This window comes from Xenopus laevis, chromosome 5L (assembly GCF_017654675.1).
Source record: "Xenopus laevis strain J_2021 chromosome 5L, Xenopus_laevis_v10.1, whole genome shotgun sequence".
Classification (NCBI taxonomy): Eukaryota; Metazoa; Chordata; class Amphibia; order Anura; family Pipidae; genus Xenopus; species Xenopus laevis.
Genome location: NC_054379.1, coordinates 152,528,821 through 152,550,000, shown reverse-complemented (window position 1 = coordinate 152,550,000; position 21,180 = coordinate 152,528,821). Strand labels below are relative to the sequence as shown.

Here is a 21,180-nt window from a genome sequence, read left to right as displayed (position 1 = left end):
ACAAGGGCCCTCCATCGTTTGATCCCCAAACCAACCAATACTTCTGGTTCATGGATATTGGTCAATATATTGGTCAATATATATTTATTGCTGGAAACAGCTCAATGTAGAGCAAATGGGGAAAAAACACAAAATTAAAAAATAATAGTATTTTTAGTATTCTTTATAACACTGTAGGGAACTGAGCAAAATGTCAGTTTAGGTAGACTTCTGTTTTGCACAATATACTGCAGTATAAAGAATAGTAAAAATAATACACTTATTTTTTGGGGTCCTCCCTCCTCTAATCGGAGCTATTTCCAGTTACAAATATATTTAGTACTTGTACGTACATGGTGTGGCCTACTGATCCAGATAGATATCCATGTACTATAAGTATGTCTGTTTCCAGCTACAGATATATTTGGAATTTCAAGTTGGTATGAGACTTTTTTACTGTCTTTGAAGTGTGGGGAACACTTGAATTGAGACAAAAACGTTTTATCATTTGATGTACTAGTAAGAATCATAATTTCCAGCAATATTATTGGTACGTGTATGACCAGGGCTTCAAGCCAATTCAATACTGTTTATTAAAAAAAAACTAAAGCTTAACTAAAGAAATAGCTAGAAATGTTGTACATTATGTTTTGGGCTTCTGTACCTGCCCAAGGCAACCACAGCCCTTTAGCAGTAAAGATCCCTGTCTCCGAAGATGCCCCAGTAGCTCCCCATCTTCTTTTCTGCTGATTCACTGCACATGCTCTGTGCTGCTGTCACTTACTGAGCTTAGGGACCCACTCACAATATACAGTACACATAGAATAGAAATGTCACAATATAAGGCTGATAAGTAATTAATACAGATAATTACTACATGGCAGCACAGAAACCAGTGCAATTAGCATCAGAATTTAATAATCAGCCCTGTAGCATCAGCTTATATTACAGCCAGGGAAGCTCATTTTCTGCTTGATAATTAGTGACGAGCCCTAAGCTTAGCTTCTCAACAGCTGCTCAGAGCCCACTGAGCATGTGAGTGTCACAGACACTTTCCAAGATGGTGACCCCCTGTGACAAGTTTGAAGTCCTGGATCATTGCTGCTATTGACAAGCTGAAACTTTAGGCTGGTGCAATAAGTTCAGTATATAAAATGACATTTTTAGCCATATTCATTTTTAGAGTTTAGTTCTCCTTTAATCACTATGTTCTGTGTCGGTGGCAGCCCAGTAATGGCTACCAGTCGGTTGAATGTTCTCTATTTAAATGAGCCGGGAAAAGGTCAGTGCTCTTTGCTGAGGGTTTCTGGGTCGGGGCATTTGGCCATGTTGATGCACACACCATGATGTTCGGTTCCGAGTCACTACATCATATAAAATGTAATAGAGAACTGAAACTGCAGGTGTGCAACCTCAATCCAGAATCTAGCTAGCCTTTCCCATTGCCTTGATTAGCAAGTTCCTGGAGCCAACCAGCAACTGAGATGAGACCTTCAAAATGCAACCCTAGACCATGTTTTGATCATTGACACAAGTAGCATAGATCAGAATGCTGAGTGTGGTCCTCCCCTGTGATCCTGTATCTGTGTGGACAGTATCCAAAGCCAAATGCAGAAATTAGATCTTGGAAGGGGGCAGATGCAACCGATATGAGGAAAAAGCCTACGTGACTACACCTGCCCCCGACCCTGAGTAGAGTTCAACCTACCGTTCACTTGGGCTCCTGGGGTTGTAGGTTTGCAAAAAATCTGGCTGAAGCTTTCTGGTCACTCAAGTTGGGAATTATTTACGTTTTAGCTCATTTTTATACTTTCATCGTTCCAAATTATGCCTCGATAACTGTGTGCTATTTTGTATTGCATCCATTAGGTGTGCTGGGATGGGTAATCTTCTTAAGGTGCTTACCAGGGAAATTGAAAACTATCCACATTTTTTCCTGGATTTCGAAAGTAAGTTTAATATGTGTATGAGAAGCTGTGTGCTGATCCTTTCCTTTACGGGGCTGAGCTGATGAGCTGGTACGGCATTAATATGAATCACATAACTGCACCGGAGATGCCTGCATGATTCTCACTTAAGCACCTCCTCTCTTTCTCTTTTCTGCTTTTCTATTTTCCAGGAACCAAATGGGAAATCTTTTAAAAGTTCTTACTTGCACAGAGCTTGATCAAGGGCCAAACTTTTTCCTTGACTTTGAAAGTGAGCAAACCTCTTGCCTGGCTTGAATTTCTCTACTAACTTAATGGTTTTCATTTCATTTGGTTGCATGTTTTCCATAAAAACTGGTATCAGTCTGGCCTTCACCTTTGCAATGTTTGGGTCGCGCTCTTTAAGGGCCAACACACCCAAAAACTACAAAAGAAGAACTTTATCTTGTTTTTAAGAATGTTAAAGTGGCCCCTTTGTGTGTTCTTGCACATCTTTATCATCTGCCTCTACCTTTCAAGCAGTGAGCGTTTGTGACCTTGACTGGACCATACCACTATACACCTAGGGGTGGTTGCTACCAACTAGTTCCAGACAGAAATGTGTTCAAGGGACGATGGATGAGTTTACAGCAAAAGTATGCCATAAAATTTTGAAGACCATGACAATTTACATGTGGTCTTTTTGTGGGTTTTTCCCCAGCTCTCCAATTTAAAGGGGACCTGTCACCCTAATTATACAAGTAAGCAGATAGGTGCCTATTTTTTAGACAAATTGTGTAAAATGTAAACACCAGAATGGGGGACCTAATACACATGTGCAGTGCCATACACAATTATACAGTGTGTGGAGGGAAGGGGAGAATACAGGGAGTGAACTGAGATCTAGGAAGTGCTGAATGGAAAGTGAAAGTAACTGACTGGCCCACCTCTATGCCTCAGGCATAGAGGCGGGGCAGGTAATACTTGATTGACAGCTCAGATATTTAAACACCAATATAACAGGTATGGATATTTTAATAAAGAAAATAATTTAGGTTCAAAGTTTAATTTGCAAAGGACTTTCATTATACAGATTTTTATATGTAGATGACAGGTCCGCTTTAATATCTATAATGATCAATCTTATCTTAGCGGCCGCCTGTAGGCCTGGCATTAGGATGAAATGGAAAGGGCAGGAATAGAAAGACAACAATTCTACACGTAAATACATCTGAATAAGAGCCATGGCTTCTTTTGTGTCTGTTCTAGACACCATAGGCTGCAGAACTAAGCACCGCTAGTTGTCCTAGTTGGTCTAGGTTGTCCTCTCAACGTATGTAGAGAAAATGTTGGCCAAGTCACACTATGTCTCCTCCCACCTTGTTGCACACAATAGTCTATCCATCATTTTTAATAAATTAAAGAAAGAAGATAAACCCCCTTTTCCCAATCGGAGCACAGATTCTCTATAACAAGTCTCATTAGATCCATGAAATTGCAAATGTGAATCCATGACGATGGCATGTATGTTGTATTAACACAAGATATTTCTGTTTTTACATTAAAAGAATGTTCTGATGTACTAATTTTTTTTTCTAGGTCTAGTTATAATGACCCTTTTCAAATCCCCTTAGATACAAGTGGCACTGCTTTCCGTTAGTTGGTATGTTTGTCACTGTGGCAGAACTGGAGTTGGCACTACACGGATCTCCATTTAGAATCCAGTTAGTGGCCACGGGAGGCTAGCCCTATATGTGCCCTAGCGGGACAGCTGCCACTATCCATGATTTCCATTGTTAACTTTTAGCTTTTAAAGGGCCAGGACAAACCACAAGAGAGTCTTCCTAGAAGTAAGAGGTCACTGTAAAGAACTGAACAGTAATAAAGGGATAAAGTTTTTTGTTTTTTTTGCAAAACGCATCAGTTAGTAGTGCTGTGCCAGCAGACTTCTGCACTGAAATCCATTTTTCAAACTGATATTTTTTAATATTATATTTTGCAATCTGACAAGGGGCTTGACATATTGCCAGTTTCACAGGTTCCCCCAGTCATGTGACTTGTGCTCAGATAAACTTCAATCTTTACTGCTGCACTGCCAGTTGGAGTGGTATCACCCCCCTCCCTTTCCCCACAGCAGCCTATCAGCAGAACAATGGGAAGGTAACAGCTCCCTGGTAGATCTAAGAACACTCAATAGTAAAAATCCATGTCCCACTGCGACACATTCAGTTACATTGAGTAGGAGAAACAACAGCCTGCCAGAAAGCAGTTCCATCCTAAAGTGCTGGCTCTTTCTGAAAGCACATGACCAGACAAAATTACCTGAGATGCACCTACACACCAGTATTACAATTAAAATAATACACTTATTGTTTCAGGAATTAAATTTTATATGGTAGAGTGAATTATTTGCAGTGTAAACAGTATAATTTAGAAATAGAAAATACACCATAAAAATCAGGACATAATCCCTTTTACTATTCTAGATAAGCTCTATGGCAGTGATCCCCAACCAGTAGCTCATGAGCAAAATGTTGCTCCCCAACCCCTTGGATGTTGCTCCCAGTGGCCTCTAAGCAGGAGCTTTGGTTGTATAAAAACCAGATGTACTGCCAAACAGAACCTCCTGTAGGCTGCCAGTCCATATAGGGGCTACCAAATAGCCAATCACAACCTTTATTTGACACCAGGAAAATTTCATTCTTGTGTTGCTCCCCAACTCTTTTTATATCTGAATCTTGCTCACGGTTGAAAAAGGGTGGGGACCCCTGCTCTATGGTAACCAAATGCAAGGGGCCCAAAATTAATTGTTTACAGACCCAGACAGTTCATTGGACCCAAGAAACATGCTCAGGCAGTGTAACATCTTTATTATTTGGACTTCGCGAGTCAACGGAGGAGGTACAAGCTCTGAATGGGTCTTAAAATTTGTCCAAACCTGGTGTGAAGTTAGTGGTCACTTACTTCTTGGACTACTTTATGTCAAGAGCTCTATTTGCCCTTTAACAGTAATCTGTTTTACTAAATATAATATGCATGATCATTGACATGATAATATGCTTGTTGCACAGCTGTTTCATTAGCATGCACACCACATACCATTGCACATCTCCCTCTGTCTGATGTTATTCAATGAAAAATGTTTCTGAATCTTGTGTATTTTTTTTTTCCTTTACATGTTCTTGGCAGTCTTGGTATATTGATTTTTAATGAAAAATGGTGTTGTAAAACGGGGGGGGGGGGGTATTTCTTAAAGATCCAACCCATAGGTATTAGAATATAACGATGACAAGTGACAGTTTGTTGTCCAACTAAAGGACATGTCAGTTTAGATATATGGGGATACCTTTGACCAAAAAATGAGTCTGAAAACTTTTGGCTTCGTAGTGTAGACACTAATTACTACATAGTTACCTATTGCAGTTAGTTAAAGCTTATATTGTTTTATATTTTAATGTGCATATATATATATATAGAGAGTTCATGGGCAACATCTTCAGCCGATTCAGTAATCTTCGGAATGAGAGCGGTGCTTTGGCAGAAAATTGCTCCAACTGCTCATGCACCGTTCCGTTGGTCTCATTCCGAAGATTACCGAAGCTGCTGAAGATGGCGCCTGTGAACTCTGCTGGACAGAATCTGCACGGAGGGGTAAGTAAAGAGTTAGGGGCATTTGCCCGGGGAGGGGGGCAGCTAGGCTGAGGGCGGAGGAGGAAGGGACGTCTATATAAGGTACGAGGGTAGGGTTTTTTTTTATTAAGGGGTTGTTTCTCCTTTAAGTTCTTTAAGATAACTTTTAGTATGATGTAGAGAGTGATATTCTGAGACAAAAAAAACCAATATACCCAAGCCGTTGCTAGATAAGCAACTGTCGGGGTAACCATAACGTGGAATTATGGAACCATTTGGTTATGCTTTCTATTTTATAAGCTCATGCATACCTAGTGGAATTCCACTTAAAAGGGTTGTTGACCTTTAAACCTTTAAATAGTGATATTCTGAGACAATTTGCATTTGGTTTTAATTTTTTATTTGTGGATTTTGAGAAATGTAGCTTTTTATTCAGCAGCGCTCTAGTTTGCAGTTTCAGCAATCTGGTTGCTGGGGTCCACATTACTCCAGCAACCATGCATTTGAATAAGAGACTGGAATCATCATCATCATCATCATTTATTTATATAGCGCTGTCAAGATACGCAGTGCTTTAATATGAATAGATGAAAGATGAGTAATGAAAAGTAGCAATAACAATACATTTGTAGCCTTACAGAGCAGTTGTTTTTTATATGGGTCAGTGACCCCCCCCCCCAAAGCTGGAAAGAGTCAGAAGAATGCAAATAATTCATAAACTATAAAAAAGAAAAAATGGAGACCAATTGAAAAGTTGCTTAGAATTAGCCATCCTATACTATACTAAGAGGCACATTTATCAAAGCTCGAATTTCAAATTCATGTGAGTTTTTTTTGTAAACTCCCTTAAATTCGAATGAATTAGAAATTTGTCTTGCCGAAATGTATTAATAAAATCAAAATATTTAAACTCGGACTAATTTAAACAATCGAAAACTCGAATCGAATTTGATTCAAATTTTTTTCTCTGGAAAAAAAACAAAAAACTCTAAATTGATCCCTGGATGTCTCCCATTGACTTTAACAGTAATTCGGCAGGTTTTAGGTGGCGAGTTGTCGATTTAGATTTCTTAAAGGGCCAGAGTGTGATAAATCTCGAAAATTAAATTAGAATTTATTCAAATCGAGTTTGGATAGTTCCCTAGTCGAATTTGACAGTTTTGTTCATAAAAAGAATTCGAAAATTGGAATTAGAATTTTCTATCTGACCCTTAATAAATCTGGCCCTAAAAGTTAACTTAAAGGCGAACCACCCCTTTGGGCAGCACTACACGGGCGATTCTGACGCGCTGCGCAAAATTGCAGGCGTCACGTCGGATGCGACAGAAATAAGGTAAGTTATTCAATTGTCACATCATGTCGCTGCATTGATGCGACGCAACACAACTGTCGGATGCAGACGATGCACGCTGCGTCTGCATCTGACAGTCGTGTGGCGTCGCATCAACAATACGACATGATCCGACACTGCCATTACTTACCTTGTTTCCGTCGCATCCGACGTGACGCTTGCGATTTTGCACAGCGCGTCTGATTGAGGCGAAATCGCCCGTGTAGTCCTGCCCTTTAAAGGGGATGTCTACTTTTTGTAGGGTTAGGGTCTCTGCCATATGCCCTTGGGTCCAAAACTGCAATTTCACAACTTGCTTCTGATCCGAACACTCCCAGTCCCAACATGATTTTGGATGGTTCTACCTAACACGACTCCCCCCACCCATATGATGACATCACTGGGGAGGTGTGGTATGATGTCACTGGACTGAAGGTTATAAACAGAGCAGAAAAAGGCTGGAACAAAAATAAATAACAAAATTCATAATCATTACAAACTTGCAGTGGCATAAATACATAATATTCTCTGTTTCTGTGGTTGTGCATGGGAATGAGTGCACAGGCAGCACAGCTACATAGTGCAGTTCTACACAGACTAATGAAAGAAAGTGGTATAGCATTACAGAAGAAAACATTGAAACATTAGATTTGACCGGCTCAATGTGCTTTCCATAATCCAATATATTTGTTTCTGAAAGCGTCTTTTAGCGATACGACCATTTTCTTGGCAGTATTGGGCCGAGGAGTTTGGCAGGCTCACCTGAACGCTGTACTTGTCAAAATGCTTGAATTGTTCCCAGTCTTGTTTTTCCCCCACAAATGAAAACCAGTAGATGACGGCCCTTGCTGTGTTTCATAAGGCTCTGTAGATGTCCAAAGCAGTGCTCACGTTACATGTTGAACTTGTGTTCTCTGCACATGTCTATATGTAACAATGTAACAGTGTGTTTTGCCGTAGAAACAAATCCTCTCTCTAACATCACGGCACATTATTACACTCGGTTACTGTTTATTCACTACTTCCTTTAGAGCAGAATGAACAGTGTCGGGCTTGTAGCTAAAAAATTAGAAGCAACTATTCTCCAAAAGAAAGTTTTAGTTCTTCTTCTGGTCCTTGGCATTAATGCTCAATTCATCATGGGTTTCTCGTTTTCTTAGGATAAGTACACCTTTAGGGCAGAGACACACTCTCCGATTGGGGGAGATTAGTCGCCCAGCGGCAAATCTCCTCTTCTTCGGGGCGACTAATCTCCCCGAACTGCCTCCCGCCGGCTAAAATGTAAATCGCCAGAAGGATGGCAATCGTAGCGCTTCATTTATTTTTCAGAATAGCACCCTCATCAATTTTCAATTTAACATATTTTAAGGTTTACTTATCCTTTAAAAGGGGAGCTATGAAACAAACCGAATAATATCTAATATTTTCTATAGAAAGCGAGAATGGATTTGTATATTTTGAAGTATAAGTAAGCCTTTTTTCTTTTATCTCTAAGGTTACTCTAAGTAGCCCCCAAAATATCATACCTTTCTCCCTGCGTTTAGATTTATTTCATTTCTCTATTACAGCCAGTTCTAATGCAGCTTTTAGCTACTTCCTTGTTTAGCATGAAGCTCTGTCCCTTTTGCTTTCTGAGCATTCCTTCTTTCTCCCACTATGAAGACCTCAAAGAGGAGCCTACTGCACATGCCTGATTGATTGCCATTGGAACAGAGGCAGTGAACATGCCCAGTAGGCTCCTCTTTGGGTCTTCATAGTGGGAGAAAGAAGGAATGCTCAGAAAGCAAAAGGGACAGAGCTTCACACTAGACAAGGAAGTAGCTAAAAGCTGCAGTTGAACTGGCTTTAATAGAGAAATTAAATCAGTCTGAACTCAGGGAGAAATGTAAGTTATTCTGGGGGCTGTTTAGAGTAATTATATGGGATTTTAAAATAGCTGTACTTGTGCTTTAAAGGGGTGGTGCACCTTTAAGTTACCGTAATTTTATAATTTTTTAGTTATTTGCCTTTTTTCTTCTAACTCTATCTAAGTTTCAAATGGGTTCCACTGACCCCCATCTAAAAAAACAAATGCTCTTTAAGGCTACAAATGTATTGTTATTGCTACTTTTTATTACTCATCATTCTATTCAGATTGCAGAAATTGCAAACTGGAGAGCTGCTGAATAAAAAGCTAAATAACTAAAAAATAAATAAATAAAACATGAAAACCAAATGCAAATTGTCTCAGATTATCACTCTCTACATCCTATTAAAAGTTAATTTAAAGAACAACCCACTTTAAGGGTATCAACAATCACAGAGAAATTCTATAACCTTATAAATACAAGAGGCCACACTCCAAGTTCATACAATACTCCATTACTCAAGGTTTAGATATCTGCAGATTCACCAAAATTCGAGTAGTGTTCTTGGTTTTTTTCTGGATTTATCAGTGTTAAAAATCGCAGGTTTTTATCACTCGAATTTTCTTGAATTTTCAGAAGGCACAAGGTTGATCTTACATTGCGCTGAACACAATGGACGTTAAAGGGGGACTATTGTGAAAATCAAAATGTAATAAGCTTGATCACACTGAAATAAGAAACTTTGTAAATACAATAATTTAAATATTCTGCATCGTTTCTGAAATAATCAAGTTTATGTTCACTATTCCTCTCTCAGCATCTGTTTCTCTTTATTCTGTCTTCATGCAGCAGTTGGGTGTCAGATATTCATTGACAGTTAGATCCAATATCCCTTAAAGGAGAAACAAACCCCTTATTAAAAAAAAACCCTACCCCCCCCCCCCCAGCCTAGCTGCTACCCCGGGCAAATGCCACTAACTTTTTACTTACCCAATGGTGGAGATTCCGGGGTAGCAGCTAGGCTGGGTGGAGGAGGGATGGGGGGGTTTAATAATGGGTTTGTTTCTCCTTTAAAGGGAGACTTCCTTTCCTAGCAGATGTATAAGAGCTCATTCCAATAACTGATTCCAGTACAAACAAAATCTAACAAAATAACTGCCTTTTGCACAAATTCTGCATGTAGAGAGACATGATGTCTGGTGATTTTAATAGAGTGATTTCTAATACATCTGCTAGGAAAGGAAGCCCTCCTATAAGATATATTGGATCTAACTGTCAATGATTATCTGACACCCAACTGCTGCATGGAGAGAGAGAAGGAAGAGAAACAGATGCTGAGAGAGGAATAGTGAACATAAACGTGATTATTTTACAAACGATGCAGAATATTTAATTGTTTGTATTTACAAAGTTTCTTATTTCAGTATGATGAAGCTTATATTAAATTTTCATTTTCACGATAGTACCTCTAATCTTCGGGCTGTTTAGCATTATTTTTATGTATTTCTATAACTGTTCAATTTTGTTTTCAGATGCTCAACCAACGGACGGGGAAAGGGAAGTGTGGAACCAAGTTAATGCAGTTTTGCAGGATTCAGAGAGCATTCTTTCAGACCTTCAGGCTTATAAGGGAGCTGGACAAGAGATAAGAGATGTATGGCTTCAATAGTCACTTATGTCAAGGACATACTTGCAAAGTTGGGGGGGGGTGTATCATTTAATGAGTCTGTATATAATAAAGGCATTTATTATATAAATATTTTGTTTAATGAGGACTGAATGGAAGTGCCACTCTACTGTAGTCTAAAGTATGGATGCAACGAATCCAGGATTCGGTTCGGGATTTGCCCAGGATCCGACCTTTTTCAGCAGGATTTAGATTCGGCCGAATCCTTCTGCCCTGCCGAACCGGATCCAAATCCTAATTTATATATGCAAATTAGGGGTGGGGAGGGAAATCGCGTCACCCTTTGTCACAAAACAAGTAAATTTTTTCCCCTTCCCACCCCTAATTTGCATATGCAAATTAGGATTTGGTTCAGTATTCTGCCGAATCTTTCGCGAAGGATTCGGGGGTTCGCCCGAATCCAAAATAGTGGATTCGGTGCATCCCTAGTCTAAAGTTACCATGCTTTATTGTGCACAACACAGTGGAATATCTCGCTTCTTATTGGGCCATAGTCAAAAGCCATTCCATTTACCCCAGAAGAGCGCAACAATGAGTGTAGAATTAACTGCATGCTTTAAAAAATAACTCTTCATATACACATTCTATATAGAAAGCTACAGTGTGCCTATCTATAAAAGTGCATATGGCAGCGATATTTTGCACTACCCTGGATTTTGGGGAAGCCATTGAATTCAATGGACCAAAAATCCATGAGAGTAAAACCTTGGTAGAAAACAACTTCCTGAAATTTCTATAATGAAGGCAAAAAGCTCCAAATCACTACTGTTGCCCTTACATGGCCTCCATACATCTATCTAATGTTTTGTTTTTAATATTTCTTTTAGGCTATACAAAATCCGAACGATATCCAACTTCAAGAAAAAGCCTGGAATGCCGTGTGCCCCCTGGTCGTGAGACTAAAGCGCTTCTATGAATTTTCCTTGAGACTTGGTAAGATGTCAGTCTCACGCCCCTTCTAGGCTAACTGTGGCTCAGACATCTTTGGAAATTGTGACTCAAGTACAATTTTTTTTTGGGGGGGTTTATAAAGGATAAGTAAACCTTTAAGTGAATGTAAAATTAATAAGGGTGCTATTCTAAGCACTTTTGCAATGTACATTTGTACAGGAAGTTGGATTCTGGCTGTTTTATTAGACATCCAGTCACTCCAGCCTTTATATATTGCATGTTTGGCTAACTAACTATATTAGAAACATTTTTTTATTTTGCACAGCCTATCTATTTACACCGTTTTTATTTTCACACTGAACTGTTCCTTTAAGGGATACATGTGCTGTTAATATGCATGCATTTTGTTACAACAGCGCCATCTGTTGGTCATTTTCCCACCAGTCTGACCACCAAGTAGTCAAGGAAGTTGTCAGGAGAAAGAAAAAGGTTGCTCTGATGTCCTTCTGCTTAGAAAAAAAATAGAAAGCTTTCTCTAATCTTTCCTAAGCAGAAGAACATCAGAGCAGCTTTTTTCTTTCTCCTGACAACTTCCTTGACTACTTGGTGTCAGACTGCTGGGAAACTGACCAGCAAAAGGTATAGAGTCGGGGCAGACAATTACTTTCACTTTCCATTCAGCCCTTTCTAGATGTCACTTTTCTCCACCCCCCCTCTCTCTTTACCATTTAATTGTGTAACCAGGACATGGGGATGGACATCAGGTCCTCAATTCTGGTGCACAAACAAGATTCTGAGATGATACAAGACTTGTCTTAATAACAGTGTCCACATAATGGCTCCTGCCTGTTTGCTGTAATTATGAATTCCCAGACCGAAGGAAACAAGATTCAAATAATTTATTTTGTGTAATTGAAGTTCATTTTGCTTGACTAATGTGATAAAATAGGATTTTGAATATTTGTTTGGGTGACGGGTCCCCTTTAAAATCATGTGACTTTCATTACATGGATTACTATTATCTTGCAAATGTTTATTTCCCCCCCCCCCTGTATTATTCTCATTCACATATGCAAATTCAGATTCGGTTTGGCTGAATCTTTTTGAAAGATTTTGGTATTCAGCCGTATCCAAAAAAAATTATTTGCTGCATCCCTAATCTTGGCTAAAGGAGAGCCGAATACTGCTGCATTGTAGCAATGGTGCATGTAGTGAGGCGCTCCAGTGCAGAATAGCAAAGGACAGAAAGATACTGTATAGATCAAAAATCCAATTTTTAAAGCAGTTTTCAAAATAACTTTGAAAGATCCAATATATCTTATAGGGGGGCTTCTTTTCCTAGCTGATGTATTAGAGCTCATTCAAAAAACTGATTCTAGTACAAACAAAATCCAACAAAATAACTGCTTTTTGCACAAATTCTGCATGTAGAGAGGCATGATGTCTGGTGATTTTAATAGTGACCTCTAATACATCTTCTAGGCAAAAAGATCCCCCTATAAGATATATTGGATCTAACTGTCAATGATTATCTGACACCCAACTGCTGCATGAAGAGAGAATGAAGAGAAACAGATGCTGAGAGCAGGATAGTGGACATAAACTTGATTATCTCTGAAACAGTACAAAATCTTTAATTGATTGCATTTAGAAAGTTTCTTATCTCAGTATGTTGAAGCTTATATAAAATTTTAATTTCCGCGATAGTTCCCCTTTAAAGGACCAGTAACATCAAAAAAAATGTTAAAAAATTTTTGTTAGTATACCACAGAAAAAAACACCAAGACTAATTAAACTTTAAAATTGCACAGCCTTTATTAAGCAATAACGTACTGAAACTCCTCTCGCACTCCTCTTCAGAAAAGGCGACGATCCATCGTGCGGCGCTAGATTTCTCCTCCCTGGCTATCTCCTATAAGGAAGGCAGGGAGTAGAAATCGAGTGCCGCACCATGGATTGCCTTTTCTGAAGAGGAGCGCAAGCGGAGTTTCTTTACGTTATTGCTTAATAAAGGCTGTGCAATTTTAAAGTTTAATTTGTCTTGGTGGTTTTTTTACGTGGTATACTAACGAATTTTTTTTAAAAATTTTTTTCGATGTTACTGGTCCTTTAAGTAGAATGTTGGTAATTGTAAACACATTTCTGAGTGTCATTATTTGTATGTTTATTCTGATTTTTGTGCCCGTCCCTATTCCTGTAGAGAAAGCTTTGCAGAGTTTGTTGGAGTCGCTGACCTGTCCGCCTTACACTCCTACACAACATCTGGAGCGAGAGCAAGCCCTTGCCAAAGAGTTTGCAGAAATTTTACATTTCACCCTGCGTTTTGATGAGCTTAAGGTACGTACAACAGAAAGCACTTCCCTCGCTTCATTCTGTGCAACAGGCTTGCAAAGCTATTTCACTAGTCACATGTTTCCTGCTTTAGATGAGAAATCCGGCAATTCAAAACGACTTCAGTTACTACAGGCGGACAATAAGTCGCAACAGGATAAACAACATGCACGTGAGTATAGAGTACACCTTCCCTCCTTCATCACTTCATCATCACTTCTTGAGAGTGCTGTGGCACTGCGCATGGGGGCAAAGAAAAAACAGACATTTAGGTTCGAGTTATTTTCCACAAAAAAAATCAAGGTTTTTTTTTTTTCCACCAAGTCACATTTCCGGGTTTAAAAAAAAAAAAAAAAAGCATCTAAAACCTGTTTAGGTCATACACAAGTCAATGGTAGAGGTCTCTTGAACCATTTGAAGATGTTAATAGTTTTTTTCAGAGGGTTGTGCCCCAAAACTCGATCAATTTGAGTGATTCGAGTTTTCAGGTTGTTAACCCCAAATTCGCTGATTTCATTTTTTTCCATTCAAGATTTTTCTTAAATCAAGAACCATTTGAGTTGTGAGTTAATTCAAGTTCATTCGAGGTTTAAAAAACTCTAAGGGTCAGATTTATCAAAGGTCGAAGTGAAAATTTGAATTAAAAAAATGTGACTTTCAATTATTGTGTACCTCGACTAGGGAATAGTCCAAATTTGATTTGAATTTGAAAAAAAATCAAAATTTATCATGTACTCTCTCTTTAAAAATTCGACCATTCGCTATCTGAAACCTGCCGAATTTTAGCCTATGGGTGACCTCCTAGAACCTATTTCTATCGAAGGGTTTTTTGGCAAAAACCTAGAATGGTATGATTTGAATTAGATCGAAAACTGTCCTATATGATCGACAAACTGACCTATTTGGCCAAAAAAAAAACTTTGATCTAATTTCGGTTGGTCTTTTTGAATTCGAATTTCGAAATTTTTCAAATTTGAACCTTGATAAATCTGTCCCTAAAATTCGACCTTTGATAAATAACCCCCTTAGAATTTGAAAATTCATGGTGATGCATTGTTTTATTACATTTACCAAAGCGAGTATTTTATTAACATGTATTTATATAGCGCCAACATATTGCGTAGCACTGTAAAGTAATGTGATTATACAACTACATCACATGAATTACATATATGGAATATATGGAGTAACAAACATCACAATCAATACAGGTACAAAGAGGTGAGGAAGGCCCTATGCATAGGCATACAGTCTAAAGGGAAGGGAGTAATACACAAGGTGTGGGAGTGGGCAAGATCGAATTAAGTGGGTGAGAAATGTGGTATTGTATGTGGTGTTGCGTTTGGTAGTTAAGCAGAGTGAGGGTAGACTTCTCGAAAGAAGTGCGTTTTCAGAGATATTTTGAAAGCAGAAAGGTTGGGAGAAAGTCGGACAGACCGTGGGAGAGCGTTCCAGAGGAGGGGTGCAGCCCTTCCAAAGTCTTGAATGCGAGCATGTGAGGAGGTAATGAGAGAAGAGTTGAGTAGCAGGTCGGTAGAGGAGCGTAGTAAGCGAGTGGGTGTATTTACATATAGTATAGTACATAACCTTTTAAAAGGTTATTATATATACAGGTATGGGATCCGTTATCCGGAAACCCGTTATCCAAAAAGATCCGAATTATGGAAAGGCCATCTCCCATAGACTGTTTTATCTAGCTATAATTCAAATTTTTAAAATGATTTCCTTTTTCTCTGTAATAATAAAACAGGAGCTTGTACTTGATCCCAACTAAGATATAATTAATCCTTATTGGAAGCAAAACAATCCTAGGTATGAAGATCCAAATTACGGAAAGATCTGTTATCTGGAAAACCCCAGGTCCGGAGCATTCTGGATAACAGGTCCCATACCTGTATTAGTTATTGTAATGGCCCTTTGAGGAGGTGCCGTATATCTCCCAGAATCCTCAAATTTTTGTCAGTAGGGGCACGCAACTGAAACAGCAGCTTTGGGACCTTTTCTTACTAAATCTAATACTTATAAAAGTTGGCACAGAGTTAAAGGGATCTGCCTCTGGCTTTGGATTTCATTCTCGAGACCTTCATTTGAACCGGTTTGATAAATATGCCCCAAGGTGTTACGAAAGAGAGAAATTTCATTGTTTTGTATTTATTTCTATGGGATTTTAAGACGCACATTTATCAAATGGAAAACGGTCACTGCAGTGGTTTCTGGGAAAGCTTATTTTGTAATCCATATACATGTATGAAGAGTAACTTGTTGAAAGGCCTCAGAATATGAAAGATGGGGAGTCCAGCTGAGCCAATTCATTTGTTTTTATCATTGCGCCCTACAGGTTTGTATCCTTGTGTTCTGCTGATACGTCTTTAAACAGGCACAGTCTGGGGCACGGATCATTACCCCTGTAATTGCTTTTCAGCGTGTTACATGACCGCACTCCAGGTTTCTTTTCTAAAATGCTTGATAAAGAGTGGATGCCACTCAAACATTGCATCTTTTCATCTTTTTGCTGCCCTGACATGTGACCATTAAAGGACAAGGAAAGTTAAACTAAAGAAGTAGCTAGACATGTACATTGTTTTGTGCTTCTGTACCAGCCCAAGGCAACCACAGCCCTTTAGCAGTAAAGATCTGTGTCTGCAAAGATGCCCCAGTAGCTCCCCATCTTCTTTTCTGCTGATTCACTGCACATGCTCTGTGCTGCTGTCACTTACTGAGCTTAGGGACCCACTCACAATATACAGTACACATAGAATAGAAATGTCACAATATAAGGCTGATTAGTAATTAATACACATAATTACTACATGGCAGCACAGAAACCAGTGCAATTAGCATCAGAATTTAATAATCAGCCCTATAGCATCAGCTTATATTACAGACAAACCTCATTTTCTGCTGGATAATTAGTGACGAGCCCTAAGCTTAGCTTCTCAACAGCTGCTCAGAGCCCACTGAGCATGTGAGTGTCACAGACACTTTCCAAGATGGTGACCCCCTGTGACAAGTTTGAAGTCCTGGATCATTGCTGCTATTGACAAGCTGAAACTTTAGGCTGGTGCAATAAGTTCACTATATAAACCATGGCATTTTTAGCTATATTCATTTTTAGGGTTTAGTTCTCCTTAAAAGGAGCTTTGTTGAACAGGCCCTATAACGTGCACCCAGACTAAAAAGCGAAATACAGAGTAAGTGCAGTTTGTTTGGAACTGTTTCCTATATAGTTACGCCAGTGTTTCTGGTCAATTTTTTTAGGGGGAAAACTCAAATTTTTCATGTAAAAATAAAAACCTCATCACAAACCTGTCGTAGAAATCAATGGAAAATGTCCCTGAAGCTGTTTTATGACATCGGGCTCTGCCCAGGAAAATCTAAAAAATTCAGGGTTTTCCCCCGTTAATCCGAAAAAGTCAAGTTTTTCCAGCAAAAACTAGAAAAACTCCAGTTTTCAGAACGTCAATTGTACAATTCGAATTGACGCTCAATTTTTTTCAGGAAGATTTGATGCTCCAATTTTTTTTTTTTTATTATTATTGATCAATGAGTTCAAATCGTCAAAGGGTGTTTGGTCAAATTTGTTTTCATAAAACAATGAGATTAATTAAAGTTTTAGTAAATGTGCCCCTTAGCGTGTTACACAGAGTGTTGTAATGTTTAGTAAATAGATACGCTGCTGTATCTAATGTAGATTTTGTTTCCATTAACAGCTAGACATTGAGAATGACGTCAACAATGAAATGGCCAACAGAATGTCCCTGTTTTATGCAGAAGCCACACCAATGCTGAAGACCTTGAGTAATGCCACGACAAGCTTTGTGTCTGACGTGAGTGTTTTTTGGTTTTTTTAATTAAAGGAACAGTAGCACAAAAAAATTAAGGTGTAACAAAGTAATTACCATTTAATACACTGTTAGCATGCACTGCTAAAAACTGTGTGTTTGTTTTAGGAAGGATACTATAGTTTATATAAATAAGCTGCTGTGTAGCCATGCTGGCAGCCATTCAAAGGAGAAAAGGCACAGGATACAAATAACGTAACAGATAAGCCCTGTCCAATACAATGGTGTCTTATCTGTAATCTGCTTGAATGGCTGCCCCCATGGCTACACAGCAGCTTGTTTAGATAAACTATAGTAGTGTTTCTGAAGCAAACACACAGCTTTTACCAGTGAAGAGCAACATTACATTATATATTTAATTACTTTGTTACACTTTTCATTTTTTTGGTGTTACTGTTCCTTTAAACTTGGGAGGCAGGTTGTATTGTAGAAGAGAGCAGGGATACAACCATGTTAAACCAGGCAGAGCAGTCATATGACTTGAGCAAAAAGAGTATTCCAATGTTCATAACACAAGTTGAAAGGGGTGGTTCACTTTATATTATCTTTTAGTATGTTATAGAATGGCTAATTCTTAGCAGCTTTTCTATTGGTCTTCATGTTTTTATTATTGTTTTTACTATTTTGGATTCGGCCGAACCCCTGAATCCTTTGTGAAAGATTTGGCCGAATACCAATCCGAATCCTAATTTGCATATGCAAATTATGGGTGGGAAGGGGAAAACATTTTTTACTTCCTTGTTTTGTGACAAAACTTCATGTGATTTTCCTAGGGTTACGATTGGCCAGGCAGAAGGATTTGGCCGAATCCGAATCCTGCTAAAAAAGGCCGAATCCCGAACCAAATGCTGCATTCGGTGCATCCCTAGGTTTTAAATTATTTGCCTTCTTCTGACTCTTTCCAGCATTCAAATGGGGGTCACTGACCCCATCTAAAAAACAAATGCTCTGTAAGGCTACAAATATCTTGTGATTGCTACTTTTCCTTTCTATCCATGCCCTCTCCTATTCATATTCCAGTCTCTTATTCAAATCAATGCATGGTTGCTAGGGTCATTTGGACCCTAGCAGCCAGATTGCTGAAATTTCAAACTGGAGAGCCGCTGAATAAAAAGCTAAATAACTCAAAAACCACAAATAATAAAAAATTAAAACCAATTGCAAACATTCTTAAAGTTATTTAAAAGGTTAACAATCCATTTTAACAAATTTAGCTGACTTCTCTAGTAGAAACTGTTGCAGGTTATCTGTTTAGTGTGTTTAATGGAACTTTTCTCTCCTTTCCTGCAGAACAAAACGTTACCTATTGAAAATACAACAGATTGTTTAAGTACAATGGCTAGTGTATGTAAAGTCATGCTGGAAACACCGTAAGTGAATTCCTTTGTGTGCTCTTTTCATTGGCCACTGAGCACCTGTAGCAACTGCACTTTTCTCTATGTCTCTTCAACTTAAAATATTAGTGTTTGGCGGAAATGATGGTGGAATGTCAAACGGGTCTTTACTTTTAAGTAGATCATCAGTAAATGCTACTTGCTCATTTGCTGCGGTGTGTTGCTAGACCTAAATCAAACATCTAATTGGTTGCTTGGGTTCACTGGACTTGGAAGTTTATATCTGTTATCACTTGCTTTTACCTTTCTGTTGAATTTAAAGCGATGGTTCACCTTTGAGTTAACTTTTAGTATGTTATAGAATGGCCAATTCAAGGCAACTTTTCAATTGGTCTCCTTTTTTAAAGTTTTTTTTTTTTAAAAAATTATTTTAATTAATTATTTGCTTTGCTTTCCAGCTTTTTTAAGAAACAAACACTCTATAAGGCTGCAAATGTATTGTTATTTCTTTTTTTTCTTTTTTATTACTCGCCTTACAATTCAGTAGGAATGCATCAAATCCAGGATTCAGTTTTTGTCCAAGATTTGGACTTTTTCAGCAGGATTCTAATTCAGCTGAATCCTTCTGCCCGGCCGAACCCAATCCGAATCCTAATTTGCATATGGAAGGGTGGGAAATCACGTGACTTTGTCACAAAACAACGAAGTAAAAAAATGTTCCCCTTCCTTCAGATTTGGTTCAGTATTCCGCCGAATCTTTCGCAAAGGATCCGGGGTTTCAACCAAATCCAAAATAGTGGATTCGGTGCATCCCTACAATTCAGACCCTCCCCTATTCATGTTGCAGGCCCTTATTCATGTCAGTGCCTGGTTGCTAGGGTAATTAGAACCCTAGCAACCAGACTGCTGAAACTGCAAACTGGAGAGCTGCTGAATAAAAAGCTAAAGAGCTCAAAAACAAGTAGTAAAAAATGAAAACCAATTGCAAATTGTCTGAGAATATCATGGTCTACATCATACTAAAAGTTAATTTAAAGGTGAACAACCGCTTTAATATTTTTACTGGTAAGATAATGGAAATCTGAATGATGCTTTTTAAATCACTCTGCCCTGTGAATACTGTATAGTTTCGGTGAGACTATAATCACAGGATTTGCCGTGTATTTTATCCACAGGGAGTACAGAAGCCGATTTACCAGTGAAGATACGCTCATGTTCTGTATGAGAGTCATGGTTGGCGTTATAATCCTGTATGATCACGTGCATCCTGTGGGTGCTTTCTGCAAGACATCCAAGATTGATGTAAGAATAAATGCTGTGTTGTTCTTATAACAAATCATTTATAATTAAAGGGGAATGCCACAAAAACATAACTTAAGCTTTTTGTAAACATGATTTCAAGCAACTTTGCAATATACATAAATTAAAAAATATGCAGACTTTTCATGATATTTAATGGTTTGGAACAGTTCCCTTAGCCTAGCCCCCTGCTCTCCTGCTGATCTGTCTGACTACTTTGCTGAGCTGGCTGACTACTGTTACTTTGTATCAACAGCCATCTGTCCTCAGCCTGCATCCTCCAAACCCCACAATTCCCTGCACACGTGATTTCAATAAGGAAAGGAACATCACAATGCAATGCATTGTGGGTTATGTAGTTCCTGCATGTTGTCTGTAAGCTGTGGAGAAGTTGTTACAATTTGTAACATCAGTGTTTAGTCCCTCCTTCCCTGCCAGGATTTTAAATGATCCAGAAAGAGAAGAACTGGTAAACAGCTGGATTTCAGCATAGAAAATGCCATTTATTCATACTTTTTGAAGAAACGGGTAACTGTGATGAGTATATTAGGGGTTTCTGTGTTATGTGGGCCTCTTTATCAAATTTTTGTTTGGAAGCCAGAGTTCCCCTTTCACCAAAGAGGGAGTTGTTGATTTATTAAGTGCAGGGCAAGGGCCAAAGTCCAAGATTTATTTCACTTTGTGCCTTGCAGGTCTCTTTACTCCAAGTCTGAGCACAGAGCATGTCCACAAATGAATACAGAGCTGCCTGCATACAGCATTGATTTGTTCATTAAAGGCACGGGAGGCACATGGGCACATTCAGATGCAAAATTACACTGCTCTCTGCAGCCAGACCCAAATCAGTTGTGGGTTGAGCACTAGGGGGTATTATTTTACACTTCTGTCCAGGGGCCTGTATAAATTATGTACCGTACTCCACAGATGCAACTTCAAATGCATAAAGAAAAGGAAAACCAGCAGTCGGGAAAATAGAAAAAACAAAATGATGTACACCGCTGCATTTTGGGAATATTTTCAGAGCAAATAGGTGCCCTTAAAAAAAAAAAAAAAAAAAAAAAAAAAAAAAAAAAAAGGTGGTTCATCTTTAAAGGACCAGTAAC

At 38.6% G+C, this 21,180-nt stretch overlaps 1 protein-coding gene across 2 annotated transcripts in view; it reads left to right on the top strand.

Annotated features, from left to right (window-relative positions):
• Positions 1-21,180, top strand: part of cyria.L (CYFIP related Rac1 interactor A L homeolog) — a 62,140-nt gene that overhangs the window by 39,386 nt on the left and 1,574 nt on the right. Inside the window, exons 3-10 of one of the 2 annotated variants that reach the window (XM_018264024.2) lie at positions 2,099-2,178; positions 10,226-10,347; positions 11,208-11,313; positions 13,472-13,608; positions 13,697-13,774; positions 17,313-17,429; positions 18,735-18,814; positions 19,954-20,080. In XM_018264024.2, the coding sequence (XP_018119513.1) occupies positions 2,106-2,178; positions 10,226-10,347; positions 11,208-11,313; positions 13,472-13,608; positions 13,697-13,774; positions 17,313-17,429; positions 18,735-18,814; positions 19,954-20,080 (840 nt within the window). In that variant the 5' untranslated portion in view covers positions 2,099-2,105. Of the gene's footprint in view, positions 1-1,848; positions 1,929-2,098; positions 2,179-10,225; positions 10,348-11,207; positions 11,314-13,471; positions 13,609-13,696; positions 13,775-17,312; positions 17,430-18,734; positions 18,815-19,953; positions 20,081-21,180 lie in introns of both variants that reach the window. The other variant, XM_018264025.2, reaches the window with a different exon arrangement.